This window comes from Micromesistius poutassou (assembly GCF_964030765.1).
Source record: "Micromesistius poutassou genome assembly, chromosome: 12".
NCBI lineage: Eukaryota > Metazoa > Chordata > Actinopteri > Gadiformes > Gadidae > Micromesistius > Micromesistius poutassou.
This window is the reverse complement of record NC_140282.1, coordinates 87,499-100,000: the sequence shown is the minus strand read 5'-3', so window position 1 is coordinate 100,000 and position 12,502 is coordinate 87,499. Positions and strand designations below refer to the sequence as shown.

The 12,502-nt window shown below is 47.2% G+C and overlaps 2 protein-coding genes across 4 annotated transcripts in view; one reads left to right on the top strand and one right to left on the bottom strand.

Moving 5' to 3' along the window:
* The window catches only part of wdr59 (WD repeat domain 59), a gene marked incomplete at its 5' end in the record, with an annotated part of 15,000 nt that extends 6,816 nt beyond the window's left edge, over positions 1-8,184 (bottom strand). The window contains 19 exons of one of the 2 annotated variants that reach the window (XM_084476125.1): positions 909-965; positions 1,418-1,571; positions 1,806-1,927; positions 2,857-2,961; positions 3,413-3,508; positions 3,656-3,820; positions 4,043-4,140; positions 4,317-4,446; positions 5,168-5,247; positions 5,358-5,514; positions 5,656-5,733; positions 5,836-5,952; positions 6,035-6,123; positions 6,333-6,370; positions 6,850-6,930; positions 7,035-7,120; positions 7,276-7,411; positions 7,779-7,828; positions 8,131-8,184. In XM_084476125.1, the coding sequence (XP_084332251.1) occupies positions 909-965; positions 1,418-1,571; positions 1,806-1,927; positions 2,857-2,961; positions 3,413-3,508; positions 3,656-3,820; positions 4,043-4,140; positions 4,317-4,446; positions 5,168-5,247; positions 5,358-5,514; positions 5,656-5,733; positions 5,836-5,952; positions 6,035-6,123; positions 6,333-6,370; positions 6,850-6,930; positions 7,035-7,120; positions 7,276-7,411; positions 7,779-7,828; positions 8,131-8,184 (1,893 nt within the window). The remainder of the gene's footprint in view (positions 1-908; positions 966-1,417; positions 1,572-1,805; positions 1,928-2,856; positions 2,962-3,412; positions 3,509-3,655; positions 3,821-4,042; positions 4,141-4,316; positions 4,447-5,167; positions 5,248-5,357; positions 5,515-5,655; positions 5,734-5,835; positions 5,953-6,034; positions 6,124-6,332; positions 6,371-6,849; positions 6,931-7,034; positions 7,121-7,275; positions 7,412-7,778; positions 7,829-8,130) is intronic. The other variant, XM_084476126.1, reaches the window with a different exon arrangement.
* A 94-nt stretch (positions 8,185-8,278) lies between these two features.
* Positions 8,279-11,781, top strand: nob1 (NIN1 (RPN12) binding protein 1 homolog; the record flags this gene model as incomplete). 2 transcript variants are annotated; one of them, XM_084475792.1, is made up of 9 exons in its annotated part: positions 8,279-8,347; positions 9,238-9,370; positions 9,459-9,592; positions 9,679-9,750; positions 9,848-9,976; positions 10,122-10,403; positions 10,618-10,715; positions 10,807-10,951; positions 11,298-11,781. In XM_084475792.1, the coding sequence occupies 9 exons, from the start codon at positions 8,279-8,281 to the stop codon at positions 11,562-11,564; spliced, it is 1,329 nt and encodes a 442-aa protein (XP_084331918.1). In that variant the 3' UTR covers positions 11,565-11,781. The 2 variants fall into 2 exon arrangements, with proteins under 2 accessions (XP_084331918.1, XP_084331917.1); XM_084475791.1 differs by having other exon boundaries at positions 9,845-9,976.
* Positions 11,782-12,502: the final 721 nt, after the last annotated feature.

Genomic DNA, 12,502 nt, shown 5'->3' with positions numbered 1-12,502 from the left:
GATGTGCCAGTAGATTATATTGTACTAGTAGATTATATTGTACTAGTAGATTATATTGATGTGCCAGTAGATTATATTGATGTGCCAGTAGATTATATTGATGTGCCAGTAGATTATATTGTACTAGTAGATTATATTGATGTGCCAGTAGATTATATTGATGTGCCAGTAGATTATATTGATGTGCCAGTAGATTATATTGTACTAGTAGATTATATTGTACTAGTAGATTATATTGTACTAGTAGATTATATTGATGTGCCAGTAGATTATATTGTACTAGTAGATTAAATTGATGTGCCAGTAGATTATATTGTACTAGTAGATTATATTGATGTGCCAGATTATATGGATGTGCCAGTAGATTATATTGATGTGCCAGTAGATTATATTGATGTGCCAGTAATTATATTGTACTAGTAGATTATATTGATGTGCCAGTAGATTATATTGATGTGCCAGGAGATTATATTGATGTGCCAGTAATTATATTGTACTAGTAGATTATATTGATGTGCCAATAGATATTGATGTACCAGTAGATTATATTGTACTAGTAGATTATATTGATGTGTCAGGAGATTATATCGTACTAGTAGATTATATTGTACTAGTAGATTATATTGTACCAGTAGATTATATTGTACTAGTAGATTATATTGATGTGTCAGGAGATTATATCGTACTAGTAGATTATATTGTACTAGTAGATTATATTGTACTAGTAGATTATATTGATGTGCCAGTAGATTATATTGATGTGTCAGGAGATTATATCGTACTAGTAGATTATATTGTACTAGTAGATTATATTGAAAGTGACCGTTAGAGACAGACAGCGTCAGATGAATCGTGGACCATGCTGCTGTTCCAGTCGACCGACATGCGAGATGAGGAGGGATAAGTACCGGGTAGTCCTGAATAGTTTGGACAGACCAACGGCGAAGGGCAGACATTGGGGGCTTCTGATTGGGGAGAACGGGGGTGTAGAAGTGGACCAAGGCACCAAAAAGAGACAAGTGATTGGCCCATTTGGGAGGGTGGTGACCAATCACGGAAGGAAGACACAAAGTATGAGGAGTGTACACAGATGGAACATACAAACCACAAAGGCACAAAGACACGCAGGTGACCTCATTCACTGAACTCACAGCTAACAGCTCAATGCAGGCACTACAACACATCTCTACATTTCTAGTGTGTGTATGCGTGTGTTTGTGTATGTGCATGCATGTTTTGTGTGTGTATGCGTGTGCCTGTGTATGTGTGAGAGTGTGTATGTGTATATGTGCATGCGTGTGCGTGCGTGCGTGTGTGCATGCGTGTGCGTGCGTGCGTGTGTGCATGCGTGTGCGTGCGTGTGCTTGCGCGTGCGTGCGTGTGTGTGCGTGCGTGTGTGTGCGTGCGTGTGTCTCACCCGCTCCTTGTAGTAGAAGGAGGAGATGGACACCGTGTCCTTGTCGGAGCGCGTGGGGCTGCCGCTGTACAGCCGCAGGGTGCTCTGAGACTCGCTGCGCATCTTCATGGGGGTCAGCACCCCGCTGTGGTACGCAGACAGCGCCGACAGGGACCTGGGGCCACAAAGTGTCTCATGATTGGCTCTGAGAATGTAAGGTGTCTTATGATTGGCTCTGAGAATGTAAGGTGTCTTATGATTGGCTCTGAGAATGTAAGGTGTCTTATGATTGGCTCTGAGAATGTAAGGTGTCTTATGATTGGCTCTGAGAATGTAAGGTGTCTTATGATTGGCTCTGAGAATGTAAGGTGTCTTATGATTGGCTCTAAGAGTGCAGGGATCCCCTCACCTGGGCGTGGGTTCTGTGGGCGGGACCGAGCGGTGCATGGTGATTGGTCGTGTGAAGTAGACCAAGCAGCCGGTGCCGCAGAAGCGCGCTCCAGAGGTGCGGGGGAAGGGGATGTTGGCGTCCTGGTGACGGACAGACAGGAGGAGGCGGAGCTATCACCTCTACACTCTAACCCTATCCAACGCCATCATCTAACCCTAGAGACCCTAACCCTAACCTAACCCTAACCCTAACCTAACCCTAGAGACCCTAGGGCCAGTGACCCTAACCCTAACCTAACCCTAGAGACCCTAGGGCCAGTGACCCTAACCCTAACCTAACCCTAGAGACCCTAGGGCCAGTGACCCTAACCCTAACCTAACCCTAGAGACCCTAGGGCCAGTGACCCTAACCCTAACCTAACCCTAGAGACCCTAGGGCCAGTGACCCTAACCCTAACCTAACCCTAACCCTAACCCTAACCTAACCTAACCCTATCCAACGCCATCATCTAACCCTAGAGACCCTAACCCTAACCTAACCCTATCCAACGCCATCATCTAACCCTAGAGACCCTAACCCTAACCCTAACCCTAACCTAACCCTAGAGACCCTAGGGCCAGTGACCCTAACCTAACCCTAGGACCAGTGACCCTAACCCTAGGGCCAGTGACCCTCACCCAGTAACATGTATACCAGTGTTGAGGTCAGTGACCTAGTGACCCTCACCCAGTAACATGTATACCAGTGTTGAGCTCAGTGACCTAGTGACCCTCACCCAGTAACATGTATACCAGTGTTGAGCTCAGTGACCTAGTGACCCTCACCCAGTAACATGTATACCAGTGTTGAGCTCAGTGACCTAGTGACCCTCACCCAGTAACATGTATACCAGTGTTGAGCTCAGTGACCTAGTGACCCTCACCCAGTAACATGTATACCAGTGTTGAGGTCAGTGACCTAGTGACCCTCACCCAGTAACATGTATACCAGTGTTGAGGTCAGTGACCTAGTGACCCTCACCCAGTAACATGTATACCAGTGTTGAGGTCAGTGACCTAGTGACCCTCACCTGGTAGGATCCGTAGGTGTTGGTGACCCTGGGGAAGGGGGGCAGGGCAGGGGTCACCGGGTTTGACAGGACGTAGGGGCTGGCAGGCGGCCCGTCCTCCTGGGTCTGGGAAACACCGTAAACAACCTCATGTCAAACCGTAAACAACCTCATGTCATACCGTAAACAACCTCATGTCAAACTGTAAACAACCTCATGTCATACCATAAACAACCTCATGTCAAACCGTAAACAACCTCATGTCATACCGTAAACAACCTCATGTCATACTGTAAACAACCTCATGTCAAACTGTAAACAACCTGATGTCAAACCGTAAACAACCTGATGTCAAACCGTAAACAACCTCATGTCATACCGTAAACAACCTCATGTCATACCGTAAACAAAAATAAAGTTATGATGTTCTATTTTTTTTACCCCACCCCTACTACATGAATAATATATAGTGTGTACATAAACATGTGTGTGTTTGCTGTGAGGCTGCAGGTGACAACATGTGTGTGTTTGCTGTGAGGCTGCAGGTGACAACATGTGTGTGTTTGGGGGTCCTCACCATGTCCGACTCGAGGCAGGACATCAGCTGTCGCACACATGGCTCCAGACAGTTCTGGTTCCTCTTTACCTTCTGCAGTGACGTGTCCGTCAGAATCTACAACACAGGTTTACAACTACTATCACCACCATCACCATCACCACCACCACCATCATCACCTTCATCATCATCACCACCACCAGAAGAAGGTCTTCTGTGTGAGTGGTATTGATGTGCCTCCGGGTCAGAGAGGAGACGGTTTACCTTCTGGATCTTGGTCCTCATGGCAGAGGGGATGCTGGTGGGGGAGACGAACTGGAAGGTGGGCACAGCGTTGTTGGGGTAATGGGCGGGAAACTTCACCACCAGCCGCACCTGGTGGCTGCCCAGGTGGGCGGAGACCACGCAGCTCCGGTTCAGAGCATCCATCTGGACCCACAGGAGTCATCATCATATCACCATCGGTCTAACCGCTGATCAGGAAAGGCTTCCTTTGACGGGCGTATTGATTATCATCATCATCGGGTTGATATTCCTATTTTCCTATTTAGATCATATGCATAAACATGATCCAATAACAATTCAACTCTGAGGAGAAGGAGGCCGTCTTGATGGGTGTGGATTCACCCCTGCCCCCCTTCCCCCTCCTACCTCCACGTTGACGTTCCTGATCTGCAGGTTGACCAGGGAGAACTCCTGCTGCAGGGTCTGGGGCGCTCCGATGGAGCCCAGGGCCGCCTGCTCCGGGTCTGGGAGAGAGATTAGGGCTGAGGATTACGCTCATGGTTTATTACTGGTTATTTATTCAACAGGGAATTGAGATTGGCCTACATGTTACTAGTACCTTCCTAGCGGACTACATTACCCAGCAGGCCCACTGGTTGACCTACAACCTCCATACAAGGCTCCTCCATGCTGATCTCACCGTGGAGGTCTTCAGCCGAGAGGGCTGTGCTCTGCTGGGGCTCCAGGTCCTGGGAGGACTGGATCCTCTCCGGCTCCATGCTGAGGGACTCGCCCTCCAGCAGGTCCTCCACCGTGTCGTTGGCACACAGCTGCAACCACGGCACGCCCGTCCCAACAAGAAGACAATCAATTAGAGTTTTGTTATTCCCATCTGTCTGTATTTGCAGCAGCCATTAGAACATAAGCGGAGCACGGAACCAGGCTGGGGTGTTGGGAGGCACTGACCTCCAGCCCTAACCCTCACCCTTACCTGAAGCACTGACCTAAAGCCCTAACCCTAACCCTAGCACTGACCTAAAGCCCTAACCCTAACACTGACCTAAAGCCCTAACCCTAACCCTAACCCTCACCCTTACCTGAAGCACTGACCTAAAGCCCTAACCCTAACCCTAGCACTGACCTAAAGCCCTAACCCTAACACTGACCTAAAGCCCTAACCCTTACCTGAAGCACTGACCTCAAGCCCTAACCCTAACCCTAGCACTGACCTAAAGCCCTAACCCTTACCTGAAGCACTGACCTAAAGCCCTAACCCTAACCCTAGCACTGACAACCCTAACCTAAAGCCCTAACCCTAGCACTGACCTAAAGCCCTAACCCTAACCCTAGCACTGACCTAAAGCCCTAACCCTAACCCTAGCACTGACCTCAAGCCCTAACCCTAACCTAACGCCCTAACCCTAACCCTAGCACTGACCTAAAGCCCTAACCCTAACACTGACCTAAAGCCCTAACCCTAACCCTAGCACTGACCTAAAGCCCTAACCCTAACACTGACCTAAAGCCCTAACCCTAACCTGAAGCACTGACCTTCTGCAGCTGTGGATCCACGCGCCATATCCTCAGGGTCTGGTCTCTGGACCAGGTGACCAGCTGGCAGTCCTTGGAGCCTGCGGGCAGCAGAGGAAACATTGAAGCGTTACGCAGCGTATCACAGCGTGAGGCCATTAAGATGGTTTTCACATGAAGCTAGTTATTAACAGGGAGACGGGCGTCGGACCTTCTTTCTGCGGGCGCCACTGGAACTCCAGGACCACGTCGTCGTGGCCCACAAAGGCGTGCACGGGGCTGTTGAGGTCCAGCGTGCTCCACAGCAGCAAGCTGTTCTCCCGGCGCAGCTGGGGAACCATGACCGTCACCAGGCCGTGGGAGAAGGGCTGGCAGGGATTGTTAGGGTCACTTATGGTGTTTAGTTAGAATGAGAGCGCATACCATACCGTCAACTACTTTGATTAATTATTAATTAATTAATGTTAATAGTAATAGTAGTATATTTGAGTTATGATCCGCCTACTCACAGTGTAGCGTGCCTTCCACACCGGCACCTGACACGATAAGATGTTGAGGCACTTTCTCGGCTGTCTGTAATCCCAAAACTTGGGACATGGGACAGGTATAGAAACAGTGATTGTTGTTGTTTGCGGTCTAAATGCTCTGTAGGGTGAGATTCAGGGTCTGTGAAGGTGCATTCTTCTCACCCTGACAGAGTTGTCCTGACTGGACGTGGCCAGGATGTACTCGTTGTCCGGGTGCCAGTCCAGCCCATGGATCTTGGACAGATGGGCGGCTACATACTCCACCGCTGTGTTGGGTTTCTACTGGAACAGGTCCTAATAAATACACTGCTTGTTCTTTGTGTCTCAAAACACGTGTTTAGAAATCCAGATTGTCCCTCACCCTTCTGTCCCATATGCGGACATCTCCGTCGTGACTGGAGGCCAGGACGTTCTGGTTCCTTCTGTTCCATTTGACCTGAGAAGCTCCAGCTAAAAGACAAGAGAAGAGATGCTCAAGGATGCTCAAGGATAGCCAGCTTTAACCAGCACTAAAATAAAATCCTAAACCCCCTGAGGACAGCACCATCTCCTGCACCTTTGGCGGAGGTTGTGCCAGGCGACTATTTAAGATGGATGCTCTTCATGCGGTTTGACATTAATGTTGATTCATCTTAAGCCCCTCCTCCTACTAAACTCACCCACTGCAGACAGCGCCACCAGGGGCCTCCGGGGGTCTCTGGCAAATCAAACATCGATGGATTACATTAAATAAAGGACTGCTGGAGTCGTACGTAAACAAGGAGCTAATGTCACCTCATTAGATGGGTCATCCTACCTAGTGTCCCAGATGTAGATATAGGAGTCATAAACAAGGAGCTAATGTAACCTCATTAGATGGGTCATCCTACCTATACTAGTGTCCCAGATGTAGATATAGGAGTCATAAACAAGGTGCTAATGTAACCTCATTAGATGGGTCATCCTACCTATACTAGTGTCCCAGATGTAGATATAGGAGTCATAAACAAGGTGCTAATGTAACCTCATTAGATGGGTCATCCTACCTAGTGTCCCAGATGTAGATATAGGAGTCATAAACAAGGTGCTAATGTAACCTCATTAGATGGGTCATCCTACCTATACTAGTGTCCCAGATGTAGATATAGGAGTCGTAAACAAGGTGCTAATGTAACCTCATTAGATGGGTCATCCTACCTTGTGTCCCAGATGTAGATATAAGTGTCCACAGAGCTGCTCACAAGGTACTCGGCTTCAAACCAGGACCAGTCAAGGTCACTAAATTAAAACAAATTAAAATGAATTTCCTTATTATTTGCAAAATGGATAAGAGTAAGTAAGTACGTAAGTAAGTTGTGTTGAGTGATTTTGGATTGTGTTACCTGATGACTCGTGTGTGTCCTTGCAGAGATGCATGGACCTCCCCAAAGCCATCTTTCCATGTATAAAGGTCTACTCGCTGGTTACTCTGCAGCCCAGAGACAGGAATATATTACGCATCAACTTTTAAACATAATGAGTTCTGTCTCAGGAGCAGTTATCTGCAGGGGGCATGGTTCAGTGTAGACCATGAACATAATTACGTATGCCATGTTTTTGAATAAGAGTATAATAAGAACTTACAGAGGCAGCAAACACCCGGGACTGAGCCTTGTGAGGATTCCACTGGACCGTCCCCACGTCCCACTTGCTCTGGCGGCCGATCTTACGCGGCGCTTCAGACGGGTTCTCCAGATTCACCACATACAGGAAACGCCGACTGGGACAAACCAAAAGTTAACATTAACAAAAGTAGGCCTACGTTTATGAAAACACATATTACACATATATTACATATACATATATATTATATATATATATATATAATCTGACACTATGTTATCTGATCTATTATTTGCACCTGGATAAGTAAAATCATAGATGCATATATAGATACATGTAAACAATATTCGAAAGTTATACAGTGTTGAGTATCTGCATTGTAAGAATACCAATAACAACCAATGATTTGGTCCCATGACTGTTCCTCTAAAAGGTGCATTTGGTCACGGCTCATGTATATATATATATATATATATATATATATATATATATATATAACAGTGTGACACCATGTGGACCCTTACCCCGACAGCACGGCGTGCAGCCCCAGGCAGTCCACAGACATGGCGGTGGCCTGCAAAGTGGCCAACACAAGACTTCTTATTTTAAATATAACTGGCAAGGTGTAGATCTGACCTACAAACTTTAAATATACACATGCAGTCCTTTGGTTCTATACATTTGTCTACAATCTACAATTATACAATTCACAGTTGTGTGTAGAGTGGACTGTAATCATGTTCACATGGGTTTGAGTTAAAGGTGTACATTTAATGTGAACTCTGCTGCAGCTCATGACAACACTAAGGGACATCACATAGTGTCAGTCATCAAATCAAATGAGCTTCAGTATGACATTATATCTTTATATTATACCTGGGCATCCCTAAACTCAACCACCACATTCTCGCTGCTCCAGCGGGCCGCCATCTTCCTCACAACATCAACACCACGTCACGTGCGCCAGAACACGTGACCTCCTGCTCTCTTCTGATTGGATCCTCGCCACAGACTCAGATCCAACATGGCAGCTACCTTGGTGGAGCATGTTGTCGCTGACGCAGGAGCGTTTCTGAAGAAAGCTCCTCTTCAGGTCAGTCTTTCATTGTTTCTGTGGCGATAAGCATGCTGTAAATAAAGCTAACTAACCCTAACCCATAATCCCGTCCTCCCGGACTGACCACTACGAGTAGATCAGGGTGAGGGTTGGTTAACCCACTACTAGTAGACCATGCAGTGCTCACCACTACAGCGATTAAGTTGTACCCTAACCCTAACCACTTGATAGATCGATGTAAGGGTTAACCCACTAGTAGTAGATCAGGGTTAGGGTTAACCCACCACTAGTAGATCAGGGTTAGGGTTAACTCACCACTAGTAGATCAGGGTTAAGTTAACTCACCACTAGTAGATCAGGGTTAGGTTAACCCACCACTAGTAGATCAGGGTTAGGGTTAACCCACCACTAGTAGATCAGGGTTAGGGTTAACCCACCACTAGTAGATCAGGGTTAGGTTAACTCACCACTAGTAGATCAGGGTTAGGTTAACTCACCACTAGTAGTAGATCGGGGTTAGGGTTAACTCACCACTAGTAGATCAGGGTTAAGTTAACTCACCACTAGTAGATCAGGGTTAGGGTTAACCCACCACTAGTAGATCAGGGTTAGGGTTAACCCACCACTAGTAGATCAGGGTTAGGTTAACTCACCACTAGTAGATCAGGGTTAGGGTTAACCCACCACTAGTAGATCAGGGTTAGGTTAACTCACCACTAGTAGTAGATCGGGGTTAGGGTTAACCCACCACTAGTAGATCAGGGTTAGGTTAACTCACCACTAGTAGATCAGGGTTAGGGTTAACCCACCACTAGTAGATCAGGGTTAGGTTAACTCACCACTAGTAGGTTAGGGTTAACTCACTACTCCAGGACTGCTGTGCTACAATGCAGAGCTAAGGGGCCACATTCTGTCATTTGTTGCAGGACATCGGAGCGACGGTCTACACCCTGAAGGACGTGGTGGAGGAGATCAGGGATAAAGCCACCAGGAGAAGTCTGTCTGTGCTACCATATCTGCTCAACTTCAAAGAACCGTATCCTGAACACATCCGATTTGGTAAAGACTTCCACATGCTTTGACATTGTGATACGGCCCTGCACGTCTTTGAGTCCTGATTGACCTGACAACGTGTCTCTGCTCTTAGTGACCGAGTTCTCCAAGAAGACGGGGGACTACCCCAGCCTGTCGGCCACGGACATCAAGGTCCTCGCTCTGACCTACCAGCTAGAGCTAGAGCAGGTCGGCTCTGACCATCTGAAGAAGGAGCCAGAAGTCAAGGTAACTGCTACAGCTTCTATATAATCTCATATTTTACACGGCGTTGTGGTGTTATTTTGAACTTTTGAAAACATTTCCAACTCCAGGTGCATGTCCAGAACACACAGCGCCACCCAGAGGCTCCAGTTAACGTCGCTGGATTCCACTTCCCGTCAAAAGTATGCCTACTAACCCTGAAAGTAAAAAAGGAACCTACTAGGATTTCCTGCCCTTCTGTATATGTCCTCTAATTCTTTTGTTATTGGTGTTTAGAAGGCGGGGGACGGCAGACAGACGCCTGCACGCTCACACACTGTTCTGCACGGTGAGAATGGGGAGTTTAACAGTTTCCAGTTCTGGAGGCACCCACTGCCATGCATCACGTCTGACCTGTTGGAATGGCTGGTAAGTATTTAAGAAACGATGCACAATGAGAGGTATTTAAAAGTCTAGAACTACTATCTCATTTTACCTTTTATTTTTTTAAAGGAGCTATTTCTTCCAGTGCGATCAAACGATGCTATATTCCGGTGTGATGCTTTGTTCTCAGGACGATGAGGACCGCAGGAGCTCTGGAGCGGACGACCAACCCGAAGCAGGGGAGGAAGAACTGCAGCAGACTGAACACTGTGACACAGAGCAGGGGAGAGAGCTGTCAGAAGAGGAAGAGATAGAGGAGGAGGAGGAGGAGGAGGAGGAGGAGGAGGAGGAAGACGATGGTGAGGGATGGATAACTCCTAGCAACCTCAAGCAAGTTCAGCTGGAGTCGGGGGACTGGACGGCCCCCGCCGATATCAAAGTCGGATGTCTGACCACTGACTTTGCAATGCAGGTAATTTAATTGTAATATCTAATTTATTGATTTAAAGGCGGCCACGTACAGTTCCCCATTGGAGGCCCCGTACCAGATTATAGATTCAACTGTATATTCAACTGCTATATCGCTCTGCATGAAATAATGGCAGAGTGACATTATTTATAAAGTGATAACAGTAGAATATTAAGTGAGAAATGTTCTTAACTAATATGTTTACTATTACGTCCAGAATGTCCTCATTCAAATCGGCCTTCATGTCCTCTCAGTCAACGGGATGCTCATAAAGCAAGCAAGAAACTACATCCTCCGATGCCATGCCTGCTTCAAGTGAGTAGGAAGCAAAGCAGTCTGTTAAGACATTTCACCCTTCAATTCTGATTTGGAACCCACTGATGTTGAGTTTGTTTTATTATTGTAGAACTACAACAAACATGACGAAGGCATTCTGTCCTCACTGTGGAAACAAGACATTAAAGAAGATCGCAGTGACCATCAACGAGGACGGCAGCACGCAGATGCATTTCTCCCGGAACCCCAAAGTCCTGAACCCCAAGGGGTTGAAGGTAAGAGTGGAAGACCTTAACCCTTACTAACCCTAACCCTTACCCTAACCCTGAGAGTGGAAGACCTAACCCTAACCCTTACTAACCCTAACCCTTACTAACCCTAACCCTTACTAACCCTAACCCTTACTAACCCTAACCCACACACAATGGAACACAGTAGAATACGCCTCCACTGAACGTATCTAACCCCGTTGATTATAAACAAACAGGTCATCATTAAAATATTCTCAACATATTATTATCTCAACAAATATTCTCAGCCTTCTTACATAATGCGTGGTTGCATGAGATATGTGCGCATCCCTCCTCCCTGAGCTGCTGGTGACGCCTGCTGTCCTTGCAGTACGCGCTGCCGCTGCCCAGAGGAGGCAAGCACGCCAACAACCCCCACCTGGTGGAGGACCAGCGCTTCCCCCAGCAGAGGCTCTCCAGGAAGGCCCGGCAGAAGACCAACGTGTACGACCCCGACTACGTCAGCGGCAGCTCCCCCTTCTGCGAGAACGACATCACCAGCCGGGCGGCCAACCTGCAGATCAGCGACGGCCGGGGCGGGGGCGGGCGCCTGAGGACCAACCCCAACGCAACACGCAAGAAATTTGTGAAAAAGTGACGACTCTGTGGCTCCCTCCACACATGGAGAACTGACCAAACCAACCTTTATTTTGCAGGTTTCTAAAGTTGACAGGATTTCGTATTCTATGGCAATACCTTTTGTAGGCTGTCTTTCAGTGTAATGTAACTATATTAACAATAACCCTGTTGGAAATAAACACATTGCTTTCAAATGAGCTCCAAACCACAATAAAAAACGATTTGCTTAAAAAAATTACAAATAACACTTAAAAACTTTCCATGATTTCCCGTTCTTAAGTGACAAAACAATTCTCAAACTTTGAGCATATCTATGGAAAGCAAGCGGTGACCAATGCATCAAAAGAGATTTGGCATGTTGGCCTCCTCATGTACCATGACAGTGGCTCATTCATTATGATCTCCAACTACAACACAGATTTGCAGATTAAGGTTAAGAGTTGTTAGGCATTCAGATCAGATTCAAGATTCTTTATTGTCCTTTAGCAGAGTACAGGTAGAGAGCCAATGAAATGCAGTTGACATCCAGCCAGAAGAAGCCTGTGTGTGGGCCACCCTGGGGGGAGCTCGCTGCAGGTCCCTGGATGCTGAACAGCCGCTGGGTCAGGCAGACTGCTGAGCTCTCTACGACCGGGAACCACTTTGGAGCACAAACTAAGGGTGAGCGAAGGGTCTCCCACACCACAGCCCAGGCGCTTGTTCTAACGGAGGACGAGTCGTCACGGAGGCGGCCGGCTGAGTCACTGAGCTTCTGTCAAGGACTGCCCACTCACAACGCCTTCAGGGCCCAACAAGACTTAGAACAAGTCCAGGTCATTTGGCGAATGCTCCCTAATAAGAGGATATGAACAGACGTTCTGCCTACCTCGTGTGTTCTTCAGGGATTATGTAAAACATGACTAAAAGCTTCCCCTGCATGTGTTTGTGTGGAAAGACTGAAGGCAGATTTTCTTTCCA